The sequence below is a fragment of the Eucyclogobius newberryi genome, unplaced genomic scaffold (genome assembly GCF_026437365.1).
Source record: "Eucyclogobius newberryi isolate DKJ021-1_F unplaced genomic scaffold, fEucNew1.0.hap1 SCAF_13, whole genome shotgun sequence".
NCBI classification, from domain to species: Eukaryota; Metazoa; Chordata; class Actinopteri; order Gobiiformes; family Gobiidae; genus Eucyclogobius; species Eucyclogobius newberryi.
The window spans coordinates 10,723,255-10,746,211 of NW_027315757.1; the positions used below are offsets into that span (position 1 = coordinate 10,723,255).

At 37.6% G+C, this 22,957-nt stretch overlaps 1 protein-coding gene and 2 long non-coding RNA genes across 3 annotated transcripts; 1 reads left to right on the forward strand and 2 right to left on the reverse strand.

Annotated features, from left to right (window-relative positions):
* Positions 1-698: 698 nt before the first annotated feature.
* recql5 (RecQ helicase-like 5) lies at positions 699-19,049 on the reverse strand. Its single transcript, XM_072442535.1, has 19 exons — positions 18,890-19,049; positions 18,514-18,635; positions 17,911-18,432; positions 17,199-17,295; positions 17,008-17,119; positions 16,590-16,752; positions 15,965-16,047; positions 10,375-10,593; positions 9,241-9,343; positions 7,064-7,106; positions 6,253-6,311; positions 5,864-5,934; positions 5,543-5,636; positions 5,285-5,473; positions 3,649-4,193; positions 3,086-3,131; positions 2,467-2,976; positions 1,549-1,621; positions 699-1,273 (listed from the first exon to the last, which is right to left on the reverse strand). The coding sequence occupies exons 1-19, from the start codon at positions 18,984-18,986 to the stop codon at positions 1,164-1,166; spliced, it is 3,258 nt and encodes a 1,085-aa protein (XP_072298636.1). The 5' UTR covers positions 18,987-19,049; the 3' UTR covers positions 699-1,163.
* LOC140357947 (uncharacterized) lies at positions 12,465-15,969 on the forward strand. Its single transcript, XR_011926682.1, has 3 exons — positions 12,465-12,781; positions 14,664-14,782; positions 14,861-15,969. It is a non-coding gene; the product is annotated as an uncharacterized lncRNA (long non-coding RNA).
* Positions 19,050-19,803: 754 nt separating the features above from the next.
* LOC140357591 (uncharacterized) lies at positions 19,804-22,383 on the reverse strand. Its single transcript, XR_011926644.1, has 3 exons — positions 22,333-22,383; positions 21,540-21,674; positions 19,804-20,451 (listed from the first exon to the last, which is right to left on the reverse strand). It is a non-coding gene; the product is annotated as an uncharacterized lncRNA (long non-coding RNA).
* Between the last annotated feature and the right edge of the window lie 574 nt (positions 22,384-22,957).

Here is a 22,957-nt window from a genome sequence, read left to right on the forward strand (position 1 = left end):
AGACGGCGAGGAGGTAAATGAATGGAAATTGGACGCAGCCCGCTCTCCTCGCAGTGGTCCGCGTTTACTTGATGTGGTGTTCAAGGGAAATCGGAAATTGACAAGTTCAACGACGTTAGGGCTTGTTATGTGGGTTAAAAAAGGCTTATTGAACTATGTTAGCTTGTTGAAAGTATATAGTTCAGTTACATTTTTCAGAACGATTATACTGTATTAAAAATGGGCTAATGTCAAGTATTACATTTAAAAGTGACTCAAAGTCTACAATCTTGAAATTCATTGTTTACTGCATTAGTTAGAGCTCATACATTAAAATATTTGTGCTTTATATTAAATGTATTGCCCAAACAAACCAAATGACTATACATATTTGCTAAATGTACCATAAAGTATAAAATCCATTTATTACAATGGGCCCAGAACGCATCACAACTACAAATGACGTAATATTTTATTAAAAACGCCCCGTCAGCGACGTCTCCATTCTCGGTCAAACAAATTAGGCAGCACAAAAAATAAATAAAATAATATTGCAAACTATTCTTGTTCTTCTTCTATGAGAAATTAGGACCAACCATTGCTGAAATAAATAAAGGATTATCTTATCTTATCTTATCTTAACTCTTTAAAAGAAAATCTTGCTCTTGATATTTTATCCCATTGCAGACTTTATATTAAATATGATCTCATAAAAATACTAGGAAACAAAATGTATTTAATATTGTGTCACATTTCAATTATAAACAAGGCAACAGACATTTTTTGACAAACCCAAATAAAGCCATGTTTCTACACAGAAGGATCTGCACACGTCGCTACAACACAACGGTGCGCTAGTAGCAGCAGTAAAAATGTCTCTGATGTACAGTATTCTAATGTTAAAACTAAGTAGTCTTCACATTACAAAAAAATGCTTAAAACCAAACTGCTTTTTAGTCTGTAAACATGAATTCAAGTATTGATTTAACCCATTACAGATTATAACTAAAACTGGTGGAAGATATAAATTAATATTAAATCTGCTACGGCTGTATTTCTCCGATCCCTTGTGTTAAAATGTCACGTTATTGCTTGTAACCATGGCAAAGCGGGGTAAGTTGTTGTTCATAATATCAGCTTATACAGGCAGAGGAAAAGACTTAATGTACATATATATTTTAATGTTACACTTTGTCGTGCGGGGTTCTTTTAAGGTGCTTCCAGTCGGCTTCACTTTCACAACGCTGGACTTTACTAAAGAACTTCTGTATCAGAGCTTTGGCTTCTGCTTTGACTGTGAACAAAAAGAGGTTGGTATTTATGTGATGGAATATATTTTAACTTTTTGACCTGTTCTTTGTGTTTTTCCACAAAATACAAAAGTACACACATTGCTATAAATGCAAAAATGATCAAGTAAAGAATGTGTGGATTGGTGTGTTGTTTTGTGAAATATAGTTCCGACACAACTGTAATACTGGCCCCAGACCTCCATTTGTCATCATAAAATGTATAAATCGTGTTCCCAAACGTATTACAACCATTTATGGCGAGGGGTTCTTTACTTACTTTGCCCTCTTCCTTTTGTTGTGCCTCCTGCGAGTAGGTGAGATAAAAAGCGAGCAAATGACTTGAACAGCACCTAAAAAAAGAGAATCAATTGAATTAAAAATATTTTCCAATCGCTGTAAAAAATATCCATAAACTAAAATTACTGGAATTCAAAGTATTATTCTTTGTTTGAGCTTGATTGGCAAGATGTTCTAGACTTGATCATTTCATTTACCGTATTTTCCGAACTATAAGTCGCACCTTTTTTCATAGTTTTGGTCTGGGTGCGATTTATACTTATATTTATATACTTATACTCCGGAGCGACTTATATGTGATAGTATTTGTAATTTTTACACTTGCAACCGCATTTCATTCTCCAGTGCGACTTATAGTCTGGAAAATACGGTACTTTCACATTTCTTTTACCATGTTATCCCATTTATTTATTTATTTTTCAAGCAAAGCATATTACATTTTTGCTCCTCTATTGCAAGTGTAGAAGGGATGGAAAATTATTTAAAAATCTCTCAAAATTACTGCAATAATCTAGGTTGAATAATGATAGAATTCTAAATTTGTCAAAACCACAAGATTATTATTCTGAGCAAATAAAAGGGAAGAAGCAGCGATTGAGCAGTGGGACAGTTTTTTTTAATCCGCACCTGTAAAAGTATTTCTAAAAATTAAGCATAGGGATGTGGGCGGGGATAGGGGATAGGTGAAAACAGGAATTCTGTCTGAGCCTCAGTTGCAGGACAAAACAGGAATAACATGCAGGAATCAATCAAAATGCAACTCTGAGTAGACTTAACACTGTCGTTACAAGATCCAAAGCTAATTAAAGTTGATTTAGCGTAATGTGCGCTCTTAACATAAAAATAAAAAACATTTGGAATTGTTATAATTATGTGCAATGCTGAAGTCTTGTCTCACCTTGGTAGAAAACCTTCCCTTAGAATAAAAAGGGTCTAGACATCGGACCACTATATCAGCCGCCTCCTTCAGTGTCACTGCTGTAGGAGGCTCAGTCACGGGAAGCACGGCCTTCTCTTCGGCCTCAGAGTTAAACGTGACCTTCTCCTCCTCAATGTGGGGCTTAAACGTGACCTTCTCCTTCTCAATGTGGGGGTTAAAAGTCACCTTCTCCTCCTCAATGTGGGGGTTAAAAGTCACCTTCTCCTCCTCAATGTGGGGGTTAAACGTCACCTTCTCCTCCTCAATGTGGGGGTTAAAAGTCACCTTCTCCTCCTCAATGTGGGGGTTAAACGTCACCTTCTCCTCCTCAATGTGGGGGTTAAACGTCACCTTCTCCTCCTCAATGTGGGGGTTAAACGTCACCTTCTCCTCCTCAATGTGGGGGTTAAACGTCACGTGTCTGCTGCCCTCTGCTGGTCGACGACGCTTTGCAGGACGTGCTCTTTTTATTTCGATTTCATGCGTCACCTGGAAAAGATTAAATGGTATATTCGGGCTGAACAACATCTAATACGTAGAATGCAGCCTAAATCCAAGTAGTTTGGATTTGTTTTTTTTAACTGTTACAAAAACATACCTCTAGTGTGGGAGGTGGAGTCACAGCTTCCTCCATTTTGTTTCGTCTAAGAGGGAAAGAATTGAATATGGGATTAATAAAAGGCAGGCCAAATTTTCATTCGAGAAATGTACTGCAAAAAGGAAAAACTACACAAAATGTACCAACAATATGAATATAATGAGAACGTCCATGATGAAATGACGATTTGTGTCACATTTGAAAAGATTAAAAATAAAGTGTTTAAAGGTGCACTATGTAACTTTTCTGGTGTCTCCATGTACTGTAGATGTGACTGAATTGACCGGGATGTTCCACAGTGTGGTATTAATCTTATTTTGCAATTGTTCAACGTATTTTGAGTATTTTGATGACCCCGCTGACCTGATGCCATCCCCTGCTTGTCTCCATGGAGATAGATTAGAGCCCTTATTACAGTAAATATCAAACTGAAACATTTGTTAAAAGAACACGCCTCAATTCCTCACCCTGTTCAGTGAGGATATTAGGCGTGGCCATGGCAACCTTACAATACTCCCAATATTAAGCAGCAGATGAATATTTAGATAAGAAAAAGCTCTTACTCTGAGTCAGCCGTCGTGTGTGGCTCTGTAACCTCTTGGCCACACTCCTCCTCTTCCTCATCAGACAAAAGTATAACATCTTCATCAGCATCCATCCTGATCACAGCTTGATTCTCCAAATCCATTGGGCACATTTCCAGTTCCCTTGGACGCTCTTTATCAACAACCTCTGACTGTGGTGGACTCGTGTCGTCTCTAACGGTTTTAAACGATGTGCTCTGCGTCGGCTTTTCACATTTACTTTCCTTCTTTGCAAAATATTGAGAAATGTACCGGGAATTTTTGGCCGCGTCCGCCAACTTCTGCTGCTTCTTGCTCAGAGCCTTGCCTTTCTTTGTCGGGCTGTTTAGGGAGGAAGCGGCCGCGGCGTTGGCTCGGGCTCGTATTGATGATGTTACAGACGAGTCCGGAGCTGAGGAGTTTTCGGAAATGTCTGCCAGAGGCTCGGACTCGGACTGGCCCGAAGAGGATTTTAGAAGTTCTTTAGCCGTCAGGAAAGGGTCGGACGAGCCTCTCAGACCTGCTCCCACTCTTTTGCGTTTCATCTGGAATAAAAATAATATTGCAACGGGTTATTCTAATTCATAATAGGGCTGTTGCAACAAACGTCATATGGATGAAACTTATTCTGGGTGCGACAGGAGCTACGTAGGGTACATGGAGGTTCAGTTGGTAGAGAGTTATTTTCTACCTCAGAGCACTTTATGTCAAGGAAGCGCTCACCCATTGGCCAGTGTACGGGTGTGTTCAGCGTGTGGTTGAGGTGGGTCAAAGTGGGTCAGTGAGCTCTAGAAATGTGACCATAAACGACAGTCCAAAGGAAAAAAATAGACTTTAGTTTGACTCGTTTTAGTCCTGCTTTAGTCTTTTTGTTTGGATTTTTAAACTATTTTGGCATTTACCTTACAGTAATATTTATTTGAATTGAAAACGTTTCAGAGGTCATCATCTGGACCACATCATCTGGACCAATTAAAACATTTTGACTGCCATCCGGAAGTCATTTTCAATCTGAAGGGACTGGACTGTGTCGTTTCCACCCGTCGTTCTCCGAGCGTCGTGTCGCAGAGGAGGCTATAAAATCAGGACTAATCTGGACTTTCCCTCCCGCCCGCTTCACAGTGTGCGGGTCAGCTGCAAGAGCTCGTTCAACAACAGACTGTTACTGCCACGCTGAGAGACACAGGGAATCATTCTGCTGTCGCCATGACACTGTCAGACTGGGCTGTAAAATACAACAGGTAACAAAGAACTTCTTCTTTAGGGCACAATTTTCTATTTATTTTTATGTTTTTTTTTAATGATTTTTGGCCCATTGGCTTTACCGGACAGGACAGGTGAGCGTGAAAGGGGGATGAGAGAAGGAAAGACATGCAGCAAATTGTCGGAGTCAGGAATCAAACCCACGACACCGCAGCCTAGTACCTTAAGATTGAAAATGACTTCCGGATCACTTTTGAAACTTTTTCCACCATTGGCCACTTGACACCGTCCTCTTATAATCCTTATTGTTCCCATTTTAGTACGATTCTATTTGCTCTTTTTGAAATATTGTATTATTGAGCTACTGTGTCTAAATGTCACTTGTGGATCCATCAAAGTTTTGTCTAAATCAATACACAGAAAAATGTCTTACTGAATAGATTTCCGATGCCGAAGTAAAGCTGACGTTTGGAGCCGACGATGAAGGCGCCTCCTCTTGGACGCGGGACGTTTCTTCTTGAACTCGCATGTGGTTTTCTTTGCTCTCCTGCCCTCTGCTCCTCTCACCCTCTTCATCCTCTCCTCCCGTCGCTGCGGCCGGCATCTTCTTCATCTCCGACACCTGCAAGGAGAAGCTCACGAGTCACCTCACGTTCCAACGTTAGGACTGAAGGATGGAGCAGTGTGTGACCTTCTTTAGAACTGCAGCTTTGTAAATATTGGAAGTCTTGCTGCTTTTGAAGACCTCGTGTTCCAAATCCACAGCCGAGGACAGCGAATCACAGCTGAGGGAAGCAGAAAAGACAGATGTTCATAAAATGATCAAACTAGTAACTTTGTGGAGTGTCGCAGTTAAATTAAGACACTTTTTGCAACAAAAGTAATTAAGCACTCATTTGATCATCATATCATCAATGTTCAACAACATTTAGCAGAATAATTTGCTAATTTAATCGATGCTGATGTTAATAAATTAAGATTTGGCAATTTGCTGGTAGATATAAATACTCACTGAAAACTGCTGTCTGCCCCCTGGTGGCCATATAGTGCCTCTTGAAGGAGATGCAAACAGTGTTCTCTGGCCTGGAACAGAGCAAGAAAAACATGAATGTAATCAATAGTAAACAATAGTAAACATGATGTGAACCAACTTCATTCATGATTTTGATATTAATGCTATGTATCAATATGAGTAAAAACAATCAAATAAAATTAACAAAGAAGACCGAAGAGATTAATATTGCGATCATAAAACAAAGCATTAGATCATATGAATGTTGCTAGTATCTTAGGCCTTGTGTTGCAGTCCCGTGTGCTGCACGTGCACATGCGTGTGAACAGACATGAAAGCCTCAGACGTGGTTATTACTGTCACAGCGGTGTGGAATGTGAGCTCTGTACCTTCACCGTGAGCCTGGGGATCCTCCTGCTGCTCGCCTCCTTCAGCAGACACTCAGCGTCTACACACCAGGAACACATGACACAACAGCACCATCAGCACAACACATTATGAACCACTGCTGATCCAAAAGGGACTGTTTAGCTCACATATTTATACATATTTGTTGTTTTTCAGCATCAGTTTTATTGCTATTGTCAGTGAACAAAATTCATGAACTAGTAACTTGTTTTTGAACATGAATAATAATAGTTACAAGAAAATGGAGAACCAGGGGAAGATCCAGGACAGGCTGGAGGGACTAAGTCTGGCTGGCCAGGAAACACCTCAGGATCCCCCCGGAGGAGTAGGAGGATGTGTCTGGGGAGAGGGAAGTCTGGGAGTCCCCAACTGATTTGGTTAATTTAGAAGTTTTAAATATCCATCCATCCACCCATCCATTTTCTACCGCTTGATCCCTTTCGGGGTCGCAGGTGACTGGAGCCTATCCCAGTGACTTCGGGCCTTAGGCGGGGTACACCCTGGACAGTGGCCAACTTGTCGCAGGGCCAACTTGTCGCTTTAAATATGTTTTTTTTAAATGCTCAAAATGAACTAACTATATCAATTGTAAGTTTGTTTGTTTTTTGTTTAGTTTGGCTTAAAAGTATGTAAAAATAAGTTATATTTTTTGAATTCACTTTTCGTTCAATTTCTCTAAAAATCATGTAGTAGTTCTAGTATTTATATCTTTTCATAGATCGTGAATGATTAGCATGGTTTTATTTATGCAGTTAAATACTGTTTATTTTCATGTAAACAAGTAGACTTTACCTGGTGGAACAAAATCCTCCGCTTGACTGACAGCTCCAGCTCCCTACAACCAAAAGGATTTTTTTTTTTGTGTAAGATGACAAATAAATGCATATTAAACTTAAATGACCTGCGGAACAGCCTCTGTTCCATCTAACACACGTGTGACTGTTGACATATGTAATTGCACTGCAAACCGCACACTTCAGGGACACGTGTTCAAAGTCTGTGATGATTATCCTTACAGCCGAGTCATAGAATGGCTTTGTAACATCTAAAATAACAAATGTTTTGTAATGTTCGTCCCTATTCTTCTCTGTTAAAAACCACAAAACCTTAAATGTTTTAACTGGTTATGAATAAACTATAAACTAGTATATAATCGACCAGTTTTGATGAGTCGACTACAGAAAATTAGTCCTTTTTTGATCCTCGTAATTGTTATTCGGATTGTACAGATGGATTATATTCTCTATCTAGAAGACTTGAGTCACTATATTTCTATCTTTATTTGGTAAAAAAAAAAAGCATATTTAAAAAGTCGTAACATACATAACCGTTTGCCTTGAGTAAAAAAGAAAAATAATTACAGGCTAGTACAAATAAAAAATAATGACAGGCTAGTTCAGTAGGCTAGTTAGTAACCCTATTATGACATCACATTTTTCTAAATAAATTAAACTTTTTAGACTTTTTCTTATTTTCAAGCTAAATCGTCAACAAATCCTAAATATAATAAATGCATAAATCAACCAAAGACACTCTTTAAATGGAATAGCATCGTCTTTAGGTTTATTCAAGTGCAGTTGTCTCACCACATCCATGCACAGAACCTCAAGTCATATTTTAGAATTAGATTACTGCACAAAGAGGAAACTACTTTGCATGATTTTTGCATTGTGAGATCTAAAGCTGTGCTAGCGGGAGAAAAATACATATATTTAAAAATAGATGCATGTGAATACTAGTGATGTGCCAAAGGATTTGTGAGCGCTCAGAATGAGAAAGGTTTAAATACCTATTTCCTGATGTCACTGTTTGACAACGATGTTCCCCATCTTTAACTTACATGATGTATTTGTTTTGGCTGTGATGTCATGAATGTTGACTTATACATTTGGTTTATTTAATACAGATAATGGTAGACATTAGCCAATCACTTTATGAGCCTTTAGAACATGTAAAATACATTAATTCTCTGTGGGAGTCTTGCTCAAATAAATCTCAGAGCAGAGACACATACGGATAATCACTGCAGCATGTAAAGACTTTTATGTACCATGTACATATGTCACGGGGAAACCTACCGTTTATACTAGTGTTTTTGTCTCAAAGCCAAAGGCATACAACATATTAATATAAATATTAAACAGGCAAACTTGATAAAAGTACATATAATGCAAAGTTGAGTGTTTTTGTAAGTGGGTTAGTTTGTGCTGTTATTGTAACATTGATTACATTTATTGCTTGTTAGCATTAGCTTAGAGTCAGAAACACTTACTTTTATAAACATACAGATGTCTCCAGGTGAAGTATTTACATGGTAAGTAAAGGTCTTAACGTGCTGCTGTGATTATCCACCTGGAACTCACACTCAGCTTTCTGTTCATTAATTATTCATTTATTTTAGCATTTTAGCCAATTCCCCATAAGGAATGAATGGAGCAGGAAGTGGAGCTCCGCATTTTTAAGGCAACCGGGGCCTTTAGTTTTGTTATGACCATGGACTACATAGTACATTGAGATCAATATTGATATACTACACAGCTTATGGTTATGTCATAACATAAGACTTTAACAAATAAATAAAAAGTACACCATCGTGAATCATTGGGTTTACTACTAATCTTGTGGCCAAAACTCTTTGCAGCTGACATCACTAATGCTGCCTCTTAGTGTCTTGAAAATAAAGCAATCATTTCACTTAAGTTCATTTATTCTGACAGTGAAGACATTCAACTTGTGTCCGTTTGGTTTGACGTGTACCCGCCTGCAAACATCTGCATTTCATCTGTAAAAAGGCAAATTCCACACATGAATTTAACTCGTGCCAATGTGTTCCTGTTTTTGCAGTGCAGTTAAACTCACTCTGTTCCCGTTCAACATGTGGTAGTCATTTCCCTCCCCCCCAGCCGAGCCCACCTCCTCCTCAGGCCCGTCACGAAAGCCTCACACGGACCAGAACAGAGGGTTTGTACCTTTCTCATGTTCATCTGCTTCTTGTAGAGGTTTGTGAAGTCCTTTTTCCTCTGCAGATCCATGTCACTGCTGTTTTCACCTTCATCATCTTCATCATCATGCCTGTAAATGCAAAGTGCCTCTGTTGAATAAATCCTAATTATTCTTCTATAAGGTGCACTATGGAACCTTTTCTACCTGCTTGTCTCCATGGAGATGGTTGCTTTGATGTAATGATGACGGGGTGGGGGGGTGTTGTCGTTTTATGGCGGTGGTATCCAAGTGTTACATTACCGCCAGACTTTATTCCTCAGACTTTATTCGAGGGGGGGTAATAAAGTCTGAAGAATAAAGTCTCAAGTTTAGGCGGACTAAATGAAGTCTAAAGAATAAAGTCTAAAGAAGAAGATGATACGTCCCCTTTAAACTTATTCCCATTTAGAAAAGCAGCTGGCATCGCCTGGCCAAGTTACAGGTCAGATCTGAGGCGAGGCGAGCCCCTTCACATTCAGAATACATTCAATTCATGTAAGATGACTTCCAGGCAATACCGTCTCCATGGAGATAAGGATGTGGTTGACCCGCATTCCAAGAAACGGTCCAATCAGTTGATTTTCTATTTAGCAGAAAAATGGTGGTATATAATTTTTTTGGGGATCCATGACGACCATAAGTGTGATTTCATGTTCGTTGTAAAAGTCGTGGCAGAGTGACTGACTGGTCTTATTCAGAATGATAATCAACATATGTATAAAATCGTATACATTTTATTGACCAAGTTTCTTATTATTCATGTATTTATTCAACATCAATGAAGGTTTTAGAACCGAGGGCGTAATCGGGTAAATAATTATGATTAACGTTTACTATTCTGTGTACAGAGTCTAAAATGTGTCGTTTAGTCCTCGTGGAAGATTTCTTTTTAACCAGAAGGAACTACATAAACCATAATTCTTTGCTTCGTTTTATCTTTATTCATAAGCTAAAAGAAATACATAATTTGCATCAAACATTATACCTTTTCTAATGTGTCATTTCCCTTGTCATGTCTGTATTTAGCATCATTTCTCCACATACATTTGCCCTTCATACCTTGATCAAATCGCTGTCGTTTGGGGCACAAAACGCCCACACTAGCCTAACCTGGGCGTTACCTCTCAAAGCCGTAGCCCTTGCGGCCCCCTTCGTACTGGCCCGCGATGAACCCGAACGGCCCGGCTGGCTTCTCGCTCTGGGCGTGGCTGCTGGAGCTGAGCACGGCGGCTCGGGCGATCTGAGCGCGCACCATTTTGGGGTTTGTGCAGAAGTCGCAGGCCCCGGCGCACTTGGGAGGCGGGTCCCCGAAGAACGTGGAGATCGTGGCATGACGACACCTGGGCAGAAAACGCCATGGAACGGATGCATTAGGAAAAAGCACACAGGCTGCACTTTTGTCAGTCAAAAGTGAGAAGAAACAGAACTAATTTACAGTTATACACATTTATTGACACCATGACCAGTAATAAAATCCTTAATTCACCTTCATCCACATTGTCTAATAGTTCACCATAATGAACTCAAACATTCTGAATGATAAAGTTAGAGTCACGTAAACAGCCAAATTATAAAGCTCATTACATTTAGTTAGACTGAATTGAAAATCCAATTCTTTCTCATTTAGTTCTTCCAATTACATGTATTTTATTATCTGATTAATCAAATAATCTTGACATTATATTTGGGGATGTCACAATAATAAATGATTGGGTCTTTTTAAATTGATTACTCCACAGCCAATCATGTGTCAGTAAAAGCATGTGATTTGAAGCAGAGTTTGGACTATTTTCTGTGTGTTTTCATCGATAAAGTCGGGACATTGATAATCATATTGAAAAAGACATGCAAATCCAACAGCTTTTTGAACCTAAGAAATGGGTCATGAGCTTGAATCAAAGTTAGAACGCAAAAAAATAAGGAGTACAACAACAGTTTTATTTTATTATTGTAGCGGTGCAAAATAAGTTCTATCTGTCTGACCGCCTGAAGTATAATGACTTTTTTAACAAAACAATTATTATATCATGAGGTGAATATCATAATAATATTGTACCATGGTTAGTCTCATTATGAAACATGCTCTGTAGTTATCCCTCCACAAGTATTTTCGGACATGCAGTAAAAGTCAGCGTCCCGGGCATCATTTGCACACCACTATAGGCTGTTGTGTAGTAGTATTAGTGCAGTATTGATCATACAGTTATTATGTAACCGTGTCAGTATATGTTATGAAACAGGTTTGAACTTGGTTGGGTCCAGAAGCAACAATAAAAATCTGTATTCTGATGTAATGAATGTGAAGCTAATTCTATTTGTTGTGACAATGAACTGCTGTAGTGGGATGCTGGCCGCTGTGGAGTGCCGAGGAGGAGGAGAAAGAAGAAGGAGAAGAAGAAGAAGGTCTCATGTGCTTGAATTCACAGGCTTGGAACTCATGTGCCTTGAACTGGGCGGCTTTGAAAACGCCAAAAGAACAAGAAGAACTCAAGAATGAAGTCTAAACGATAAAGTCTGGTGGTAATGAAACGCTTGGATAACAGCCGCCATAAAACACCATAGAAGACGACAATGTAAGTAAGGAAGTTCTGGCAGTAAAATAAATAAAAATAAAAATAAAAAAGCAAGCTTGAAAAAAGAAGAGAGACATTAAAACAAATCATAAAAAAAAAGATTCGCCTTTCATTAATTAACTACTGGTGACTCAAACTCAACTATAAAAAAATAAGTTATTGTTTTCTGGACTATACAGACACCTTTTTATAACAAACAATTTCCGATTTTCATCAATAATACGCTTTATTTGTACATATTCTCTGTCTATAAGCCTTCCGTTGCCATGTTTCAACATTTATTGGATCGTTTGACAAGTCGACTACTACAATAATTGTTAGTGACGGCCCTAACATTCACAATTCAAGCGATTCCTACAACTGCAGTTTTTGCAGCGCAGCTGATTACGAGATTCAACACTGACACAAAAGAATGCCTTTTCGTGCAGCTAAATTGGACCATTTTTCAGACTCGCCACCTCAGAAACGTGCCAACCACCAGAGTAAAAGACGAGTAAACAAAGAGCAGGAGGGGTGAGTTCACAGCCAAAAGAGGAGGAGGAGGAGGAGAGAGAGGGAGGGACGGACGGAGAGAGGGAGGGAGAGTGAAAAAGGCACAAAGATTCAGTCACTCCCACATGACACAACTGGCAGAGTGAAAGGATACAGTCTTCTGCATGTGCATGGGGAAAAAGCGGCTAACTACTTTGACAAAATACTTTCAAAGAAGACCATTTTCCTTTTAGTTCTACACATACAACTGGTCATCTGGGCCTGCTTGAAGCATTATCCCAACTAAAGCTGCTCTACAAGTCATCTCCTCGCAGTAAACGCAGTAGAGGGCTGCACATTTGTTTGTTTGTTTGTTTGTGTATCTTCAGCATTACCTTCTTTTCTCTGCTCAGCACGCCTCAGACTCCTTGTTTAAAGTTCTCGGAGTATTCAGAGTGTGAGGGAAAAGCAACGTTTCACACAGGTAAGAGACAAGAAAACATGTTGGTAGAGAATTTGAAGTACATGTGTGCAAACCTGAGCAGTGGTGGAAGACGTGCTGAGTCATTTGCACATGTATCTTTGCTTTTTGATAGAGTTGTGCTGGCAATTCAAATCAATGTCTTAACTTTTCTAGTCAATGTTATGTATGTATTTTTGTTTCCTCAAAGCCAAGATTTCACCATAAATGTGCCAAAAAAATAACCGCTCAAACATAAGAACGTCTACTTTTCAGTCCAGTTCAGTTCAAAAAGTAGTGGAGTAGAAAGTACAGATACAGTAGCTGCTCTCAAATGTAGTGACGTTAAAGTCAAAAGTATTCACTGTAAAAATGTACAGGTAGCAAAAAATGACCAGTCCTTTTACTTTCCACCACTGGGCAAAAGTAACTGTTACTGTGAGGTTTTTAGTTTCAAATACAGCAACTGTTTTTGAAGAACTGAGGTAAACAAGTATGTTTCAAAGTATTCTAAGTACTCTTGCATTATCTCGCTAATGATATTCAGATAATACTTTCACAAAAGGTGGCTGTAAAAGTCTTGGTAAAGGTTCAAAATAAACTACAAAGGGCAGAAATACTACTTTATATCCTTGTTTGGAAGATGACTAGATGTCTCTGTCCCTTTAATTATAGATGATATACAATTTGATATTAAAATTTGGCATTTCTACAAAAAGACAATTGCAATATAATCTATATCCCTCACCTCTGTTATCTACTATCTGTAACATTGTTACAAAAATGTGGAATATTTTCAAAAATCATCATCTTTTTGTCCAAAACTATTCTTATAAAGCTCGTAATGGATAAATAGTTTGTGTTTTGCAATCAATGTTTGTGGAAATTGAGCATTAAAAGATAATACAGTTTTAAAAGTCTGTTAAAAATGTAAAACTTTCTTTCGTCTCTTGTAAAGTTAACAGCACGCTCCCTCTAATTGTTACATAATTTGAAGGCTTTTTAATTAGCTAAACGTCTGGAACACAGCTCCGTGTGCATTGAGCCAGTTAGAACGGGCATCTGACAAGGTTATGATCAAATATTGCTAAATTGAATAAACAAATATGATCTTAAATGCTTGACTTTGAAAGAGTTTGAGTGTTGCCCGGGCACACCTCACTGCACAGGAGTAAACAGGCCAGAACTGTCACACCCAGCAGGATACAGCAGATGTCTTTTCATAATCATATGCAAAAAAAATCTGCCTCAAAATTGAACAAAATCATATGTTTTTGAAATGCAGCGTGCACTGTAAAATTCCACACAGCCTAAAAAAATCCACATGCTTTAAATTATCCTTTCACTCTGGCTTCAAAATAACACAAGAGAGGTAAACAAGCAGCACGTATTACAACATTTGAGATAAGTTGGATACTTCAAATACATTTTTTGGGGTTGGAGATGAACAAACATGAATATCTCGATTGTTTTGTTGTTGCATTATCTCGATACTTTCTCAGTGCATCAGGAGTAAATGCTAGTGCCAAATTGTGGATGTAAATGTCTTTGTAGTGCAAAAAAACATGAATGGACCTTAATATTAACGACCAAAAATGCAGAACTATCACTTTATACCCTCGTTTTGAAAGATACATGAGACGTTTTCTGTCTCTGAGCTCATTTTAACAGTTTTAACGCTAAACAATACTGTTGATATTCTAATTTTGCATATCTTCAGTATCTTCTGTGATGCTCAGTTAGATTTGTCCAACACAATCTGATAATCGCAATTGAGAAAATCCAAACGCAACATTATCACTGATGCCATTGGCTCTATATATTTGATTTTATTTGGAATCAATAAATCACCGGCATGTTAATCACTGTATGAATAATAAAGACTGGTAATTCATTGTGTTTGTAGAATGGATCCAGCAGAAGAGTCGCTCGATCTCCTGAACGATATCTGGCTCAAGTTACAGCACCTGCCCAGCGCCACCGCCCTTGAAATTGGGGCATTCGCTATCCTGTTAACTTTCATCTGTAAGTTTCACGAACGCCTCAGTCATCGATGTACGGTCTAATATTCTAACGCTTCTTTTTGATCTCTTTTGTTTGCAGTGCTAGTTTCGGGTTTGATGATAGTCTCCTGTGTGACGTGCTGTTTTTGCCGTAATACGAAAGGATCGAACATTTGAGACTGGACACGCTTCTGGAGCTTTTCCATCGGGTCATTTGAAAGTTGACACGTGGATGTAATGTTTCAGCCCGGGGTGTTTCCGCTCGCACTGCAGGGACGTGGCTTTTTTTTGAACCAGTCGAGAATCTATAGGCTCGGCTGCTAAAACCACCCGTCCACCGGCATTCCACAAGGCATCCCTGGGCTGCCCCTTAGGGAGGAGAAGGGTTGCCCAATCTTTTATAGATTACGAGTGAAATACAAAGTGTCACGCCAGTTTTTCAACTTCATAAACATGTTTGCAATGTTTTGTTAAAGGACACATATTATTCATTATTTGCATTGCTTTTGAGTAGCTCTACTTTAGCATCTCATGTATTAGAATCTAAAATAATGTATTTACTGAAAGCGTACATTACTTTACAGCTCTGAGGCGCAGATGTGTTGAACGTGATTTGATGACCTCCGCACAGATCTCGGAGCTCTAACGATGATGTTACAAAACTAAGAAATTTGTAATTTCTGACTAATGTTTTTGATGAGGGAAAAATGTAAGAAACTCAAAAGTCCATTTAGCATCATGTGTGTCATTTACAGGTGAACTTGGACAGATACCACTAATGGCAAACAGTGGAACTTTCCTGGTTTCTACAGAGACAAGAAGGCTCCAGAAAAGTTCCACAGTGCACCTTTAAACCAAAATTAAAAATGAGGTATAAACAAGGAATAGAAAGGGAGTGAGTGTGTTATATTATATATTCAGAGATAAGTGGAAGAACAAGCTTAACTTCTAAATGTTCCCGCTTAGTCACACGTCAGGAATACTTGACAAAGACTTTAACCCTGCCTTTAATCAAATGTATAGTACAAGAGTTCCTTTATGCACACAAAAATATAGCATATAAACACTGCCTTCTGCTGGACATAAATATTAATGCATGTTCTAAAAAATAATGTGTCATAATGGTGCCTTAATAATATGACAAAAGCAGTTTATTTAGAGGGATTGGAATAAAACTGACTTGTATAATGTGTGTGATTCTTACCCCTCCTGCTCACAGTACTTGACCATGGCTTCAAAGTCTTTCATAGCAGCTTTATCAGACTCTTTCATCGACCCCCGCTTTTTCTGCAAAGGAACATGCCAGAAAAGTTAGCAAAACTGTAGAAAACTAGCTTCACAGTTAAAGGCCAGACACTGCAGCTTTTGGATCCATAAATATAGCAAACATAAAAAAATAAAAATAAAAATCTTACAATATGTTCCTTTTGGAGGTTATAACTGGATACATTGCCACAAAATTATGAAAAACCAAAAAAATAATAAACAATGTAAGGATAAAAAAGCTTAAAAAATCTGAATTTGAAAATATAGAACATTTTGTGTCTTGTGCTTGTAGGTCCACCATTGTATAACACCTTTTATGAAAATGGATTACATTGTAGAAGAGGTGGACGAAATGTAGATTATTATGATGAATGTTCATAAAAAATAAAATATAAATATCGAGTACCATCATTCATTTCACACATTTCTCTGGCAGCTAAACCTAAACTATTACGTTTAAAATCATGTTAACACATTTTTGTGTTCTGGCACTATCTCGTACTCTCGACAAATATCTCGCACCTAGTCTTTAACCCCTTGATACTGTGTGTGTAGTTGCTAACCTGTCTGCGATTGACCTCCTGCTGGATGAGAAAGCAGAGTTGCTGTTTATCTTTGGCGGAGTAGTACGTGCGACAGGAGGAGGGCAGGCCGTCTCTGCCCGCACGACCAGACTCTTGGTAGTAACTGGCCAGGGACTTGGCAAGGTTCCAGTGAGCTACAAATCTGTGGACAAATATATATATATATATATATATATATATATATATATATATATATATATATATATATATATATATATATATATATATATATATATATATATATATATATATATATATATATATATATATATATATATATATATATATATATATATATATGGTGATATACAATTCCACAGTCCTGGACATGATAATGAATAATACATGATGAATAGAAGTAAAAAGAAGACTTGCTGTCCTGTAATGCTGAGTGTACCTGACGTTAGCCTTGTCCACGCCCATGCCGAAGCTGATGGTGGCTACAATAACCAGAACTTTACCCTGCATCCAGTCATTCTGGGCCTCTGTGCGGTCTCCTGCTTTTAACCCTTTATAACAGAATCAATACAATTTAAAATTAAAAACAAGACTGAAATGTAGTATTAATGCAAAATAGTGTTGCTGTACCTGCATGATAAGGTTTAGCAGACACTCCTTGCTTAGTTAACTGGTGGGCCACAGCCTCACAGTTCTCTCTGGTTCTGCAGTATACAATTCCACAGCCCTGGACATGTAAATATATAATGTGTTAAATTATGTCAAATTCAACAGTAAAAGGCGCTGTACCTCATTTTTACTTTAAACATGTGAATTAGTTAATTTAAAACAGTTTATTGCTCACTTTTCAAACATATTCTGGGCATCCTAATTATGCTTTTCACAACTTTCAGAGCTGAGTTTTGCGTCACGGTAATGCTAACAACAACTAGCATGCTAACAACATATGTCCTGGTTCTCAGGCAATAAAACACATTATTATTAGAAGCAAACATGGTGCACAGAATACACATTACGAGTCTGGTAATGATTGATGGACTAAAAAAACAGCAGAGAGGATTCTCAGAGCCACGTCACAGATTGAGAAAACATCAGTTACCAAGAAGATTCAGGATGGAGAGTTTTTGACACGCAGAGGAGAGAGGGTTTCCTAACCAGCGTGAATGAAGCTAAATGCTACTCTAGGTATGTTTTTGATGAGGGAACAATGCAAGAAGGGTTAAAGGGTCTAAAATTAAATATAGCATAACATGGCCTTGTAGCGGATAGTGTAAGGATCACTGGAAAGATGGAAAGTAAAGCTTTTCTTGCTAGATATTTCAATATTATTGGTGTATTGCACCTGTTCTTTGGTGCCATTGGCCAGTGTGAGGGCTTGTTTGATGAAGGCATGGAGGTGCACAAAAGGGTTTGGCAGAAGTTCCCTGAAGATGACATCATAGTGCAAGTTACTGCGGAACACAGGCGTGACAAAAGTCAGTGGCTTCTGCAGCCGCAGAGACTGCGTTATGTCCTCCTGCACGTTCTTAGGGGCTGTAGCAGTCAGGGCCAGGCAGGGCACTCCGGGTAACTTCATCCTTAGATTCCCCAGTTTGAGGTAGTCTGGTCTGAAGTCGTGTCCCCACTGAGACACACAATGAGCCTCGTCCACAGCCAGGTAGGACAGCAGGCCACGGGAGCACAGCCCTGAGAGGCACGGCTGGAAGGACGGAGAGGCCACCATCTCTGGAGTAATGTACAGCAGCTTCAGCTTTGGCTGGCTGCTCTCCAGGTCGGCCATAATCAGACGGCGCTCTGCAGCCCCCAGCTTGGAGTTGATTGAGCATGCTGGGATATTCAAGCTTTGCAGGTGGTCCACTTGGTCCTGGAAGACAATAACACAACATATTCAAATCACTGAATATTATAGTATGTGGAAAAGTACATCCCAAACCCGGAGCCTCACATGGATCAGAGCGATGAGTGGAGATATGACCAGAGTGATGCCTTCTGCCAGCAGAGCAGGGAGCTGGTAACACAGAGACTTTCCAGCTCCAGTGGGCATACACACAAACACATCCCTGTCACCTGCACATGCACACACAAACAAACAATGTCACTGACAACAGTGTGCTCAGTGCAGATCAGTCACAGCTGCGTTATGCTTCAGTAAACTACAAAACAAAGAAACTTAGCAGCGTAGAACAAACGTGTATCAGACACATAATCACTGGGCTAGTTAGGAGTTGACGTTAACGTTAATATACGCGAGAAGCACAGCAGCTAACAAGTGCTAAGTAGCACCATAATAATAAAACAAAGAAGTGTGCTCCATAACTTACGTCTGACGACTGATTTAACCACGTCTTCTTGTAGTTTGGATCTAAAACCGTCAAAACCAAAATGAGCTTTTAAAGCTTCTTTTAAAGTGGCTGTCATGTTTTGTTGTAAGAATCAAAACTACTCTGAAGCCGTCGCACACCGATGACATCATCAGCATTGCCCAGTGAGAAAGCCTTTCATGGCCGACCAAGCCCCCGGAAGCCAAGATGGCCGCCATTGAAGCCTATGGAGCTGCTCATTGGCGCGTGGTTCCAAAAAAGTTTTTTAGTTCCGCATTACTTCCTGAACAGTGGTATATCTCCTCCCACTTTTGTGACGTCATCGCCGTGAGGCTTTGGCGTCGGGAGCGCGCACGTCACAGCAGCGTGAAAGACTGAGAAGTCAACACAGACTTTTGGAATGATTCGGCTTGAAATAGTCTGTTTACGTAACGTATAATGATGGATTGTTATATCCATCTATAAATATACATGTATCATGTTGTAAAGCTCTGATATTTAAGAGAATTATAAAGAAGTGTTAAGATAAAAAGTCTGGTTTAATGACAATGAATTACATTTAGAGGTGGAATAACGTCCTCATCATTTTCTGTAGTTTTTGGTTTGGGTATTTATTTTGTTATTAACTTTTCAGTTATTTATTTACATAATATAATTTGGCCAATATGCATTTTTTTTAATCAGATGAGAAGAAATATAAAATATAATCATCGATTCTGTTACATAATTGAGTTAAGCAGTATTTAATTATATTCAGTTTCCTTTTGTGTCGTTTTTGTATCATGTCAATATTTAATAAATACAAAACACATTTGTTTATTAATGTATTTAATACAAATAATGAACATGAATGAACTTGTTCAATAAATGCAAATCTGATTATAACTACAAATGATAAATTAATTTTAGCCAGTTTTAGTTGAGTTTTAAAGCTCCAATGAGTTTTAAAGCTACAATGTGGGAGTCCCTTATTAAGGGGTTTTGGAGTCTGTGTAATGTTCATTATTATTATCATCATTAATATAATCAGAAAAGGTTTATTCCATTGTCAAAGAACAGAATTCACAAACAGTGGAACTTGCTTTGGTGATTCAGTGCAACATAAAAATATTAACAATGATAAAACAACCTGTATAAGTCAAATAGAACAAACTGAATAAAATAAGATATTCCTTTATTGTCCACACATGAGGAAATTTTGTTGTTGCAACACAGTAGATACAGAGGAAAAGGACAGAAAACTTATAGGAAGTTTAAAAAACACTCTTAATAGATCGATCTTAATAGAAGAACTCTTATAAACAAAAACTCCTCTAGACAGAACCTCTCATACCTTAATAAAGAATGGAGGGGGAAATAAAGATAAAATAAAAAACAGCGTAAGACAAAATAATACTAATAATAATGGTAAAATAAACACTCTTTTTACATCAGTTATATGCACATGAATGTGACATTATTGCGTTAAATACTGAATATCTCAGTATTTAACAAGACTTTGTTTCCATGGCTACGCAGTCTTCTGTACTTCAGTAACTGCACCGTTCAGCTCCATCGTATGACTGAGAGAAACAGAACATGTCACAGCTTTAGATTATACATGTCATATAACATACACTTCATATGTATTAGATTATACAAGTCATATAACATACACTTCATATGTTTTAGATTATACAAGTCATATAACATACACTTCACATGTTTTAGATTATACAAGTCATATAACATACACTTCATATGTTTTAGATTATACAAGTCATATAACATACACTTCATATGTTTTAGATTATACAAGTCATATAACATACACTTCATATGTTTTAGATTATACAAGTCATATAACATACACTTCATATGTTTTAGATTATACAAGTCATATAACATACACTTCATATGTTTTAGATTATACAAGTCATATAACATACACTTCATATGTTTTAGATTATACAAGTCATATAACATACACTTCATATGTTTTAGATTATACAAGTCATATAACATACACTTCATATGTTTTAGATTATACAAGTCATATAACATACACTTCATATGTTTTAGATTATACAAGTCATATAACATACACTTCATATGTTTTAGATTATACAAGTCATATAACATACACTTCATATGTTTTAGATTATACAAGTCATATAACATACACTTCATATGTTTTAGATTATACAAGTCATATAACATACACTTCATATGTTTTAGATTATACAAGTCATATAACATACACTTCATATGTTTTAGATTATACAAGTCATATAACATACACTTCATATGTTTTAGATTATACAAGTCATATAACATACACTTCATATGTTTTAGATTATACAAGTCATATAACATACACTTCATATGTTTAGATTATACAAGTCATAGAACATACACTTCACATGTTTAGATTTATAAAAGTCATAGAACATACACTTCACATGTTTAGATTTATAAAAGTCATATAACATACACTTCACATGTTTGTCCTGAAGCTGCTTCACAGACACATGTGACACATCAGTGTCTCTTTTGAAGAACAATTATCATTTAGTTTTTTTGGTCATAACAAAACAGACATTTTATAAATTCAAAATACTGATTCTACACTGTTTACTTTTAGTCGAGGCACAAGTTATTATTAAAATACCTTTTGCTTTGGAGTCGTCAGGAGTTTACTTGAGATGACTCTGTGTCTGCAGTGACCTGTAGTGACCTGCAGTGACCTGCAGTGACCTGTAGAGCTCTGGACAGCACAGACAGACTAAACTCACTGGTCAGCACTCTGAAGATGAGAAAGATACTCATTAGAACATTGATATATTCTGCACATTTAACAGAGAAAAGCTGGAATATGTTATTGACAGATTTACATTTCGCTCTGTAACACAAAAGTTCCTCTTTTCACATTAATTTTTAAAGCTAGAACCAAAAGTCATTTATTTATGCATAAGTTTAAACCTTAGAAGTTAGAAACAAAACAAGCGTGTGCTTTGTTTAAACACAGCACACGTCATTATGAAATATGTAATAAAACCTCAAATGTGGTCTCAGCCCCTGTAAGTACAGCACTGTCACTTTTAAACACCTTTACATTTATATATGTAAGATATGACCCATTATTGCAGGTTATATTTGAATTATTGGTTGTTTTTTATAGCACATAATACAAACATCACTTTATTTCCCTTCTTTCTCTAGTTTTCCTTGATCTGTGCATAACCTCTTGTCTAATAGAACATTTAGTAAGAGAAATAATTAGTTATTTATTTGCAGAAGCACGAGCCATCACGACGTGTTATTGCATCTTTGTGTAGCTAAACTTTAGCTTACGTTAGCTCGTGTTAACTTGTGTTAACTCGTGTTAACTGTGTAATCGTTGTTTTACACTTCATATGGAACGATGTGTGAAACGTGAGGAATGACAAACAAACACAACTTACGTGTATCGTGGTCTCGTCTGGTCACATTCTTCTGCTTGTGTTTAGTTTCCGTCACGTGTTCTCCCGAGGCTCGTTCATGAGGGTCACGTGCGCGCTCGGTGCGCGTACCGTTCACCGGAAGGTTAAAAATGTATTTTTTAAGTATTTTAGAAACAGTTGAAGAGTGAAATTCCTTCTATTTTATTTTTAGACTAAAAACAATTTAGCATGTTTGGTAATTTTAGAGGCCGAACTCCTGAAATGGTCCGACCAAAAGGCTGCATTCTGCGAAGTGGCCACTACTCAATTTGGAGCCAGAGGCAGAGGGGGCGTACCCTATCCAGATATTATAATACATCCATGTGGCCGACCTGCTCTCCAGGTCGGCCATGAAAATGTAAAAAATGTAAGAAGTTAATATGGCATGGCAAACTTCTTACATTTTTACATTTTCATTTTATATATAGATATATTGATTTTAGGTTTGAGCGACACCCTTATATCTACATCCCATTGTGTGATTTCTACTGCTTTGATTATAATAAACAGAATATTTAAACTTAATAGTATGTGTACAATTATTCATGGTGCTGTAATCTTTATTTTCTTTATAAATAATCATTATAAACTTTATAAGTTTATTTAT

Excerpts from the sequence above, each read along its gene's own strand:
- recql5 (XM_072442535.1), bottom strand. The coding sequence starts at position 18,986 with ATGACAGCCACTTTAAAAGAAGCTTTAAAAGCTCATTTTGGTTTTGAC. Across the intron at positions 6,312-7,063 it reads GGAGGATTTTGTTCCACCAG|ACGCTGAGTGTCTGCTGAAG; the intron begins GTAAAGTCTACT and ends CCTGGTGTGTAG. Across the intron at positions 2,977-3,085 it reads CTCCACCTCCCACACTAGAG|GTGACGCATGAAATCGAAAT; the intron begins GTATGTTTTTGT and ends AATCTTTTCCAG.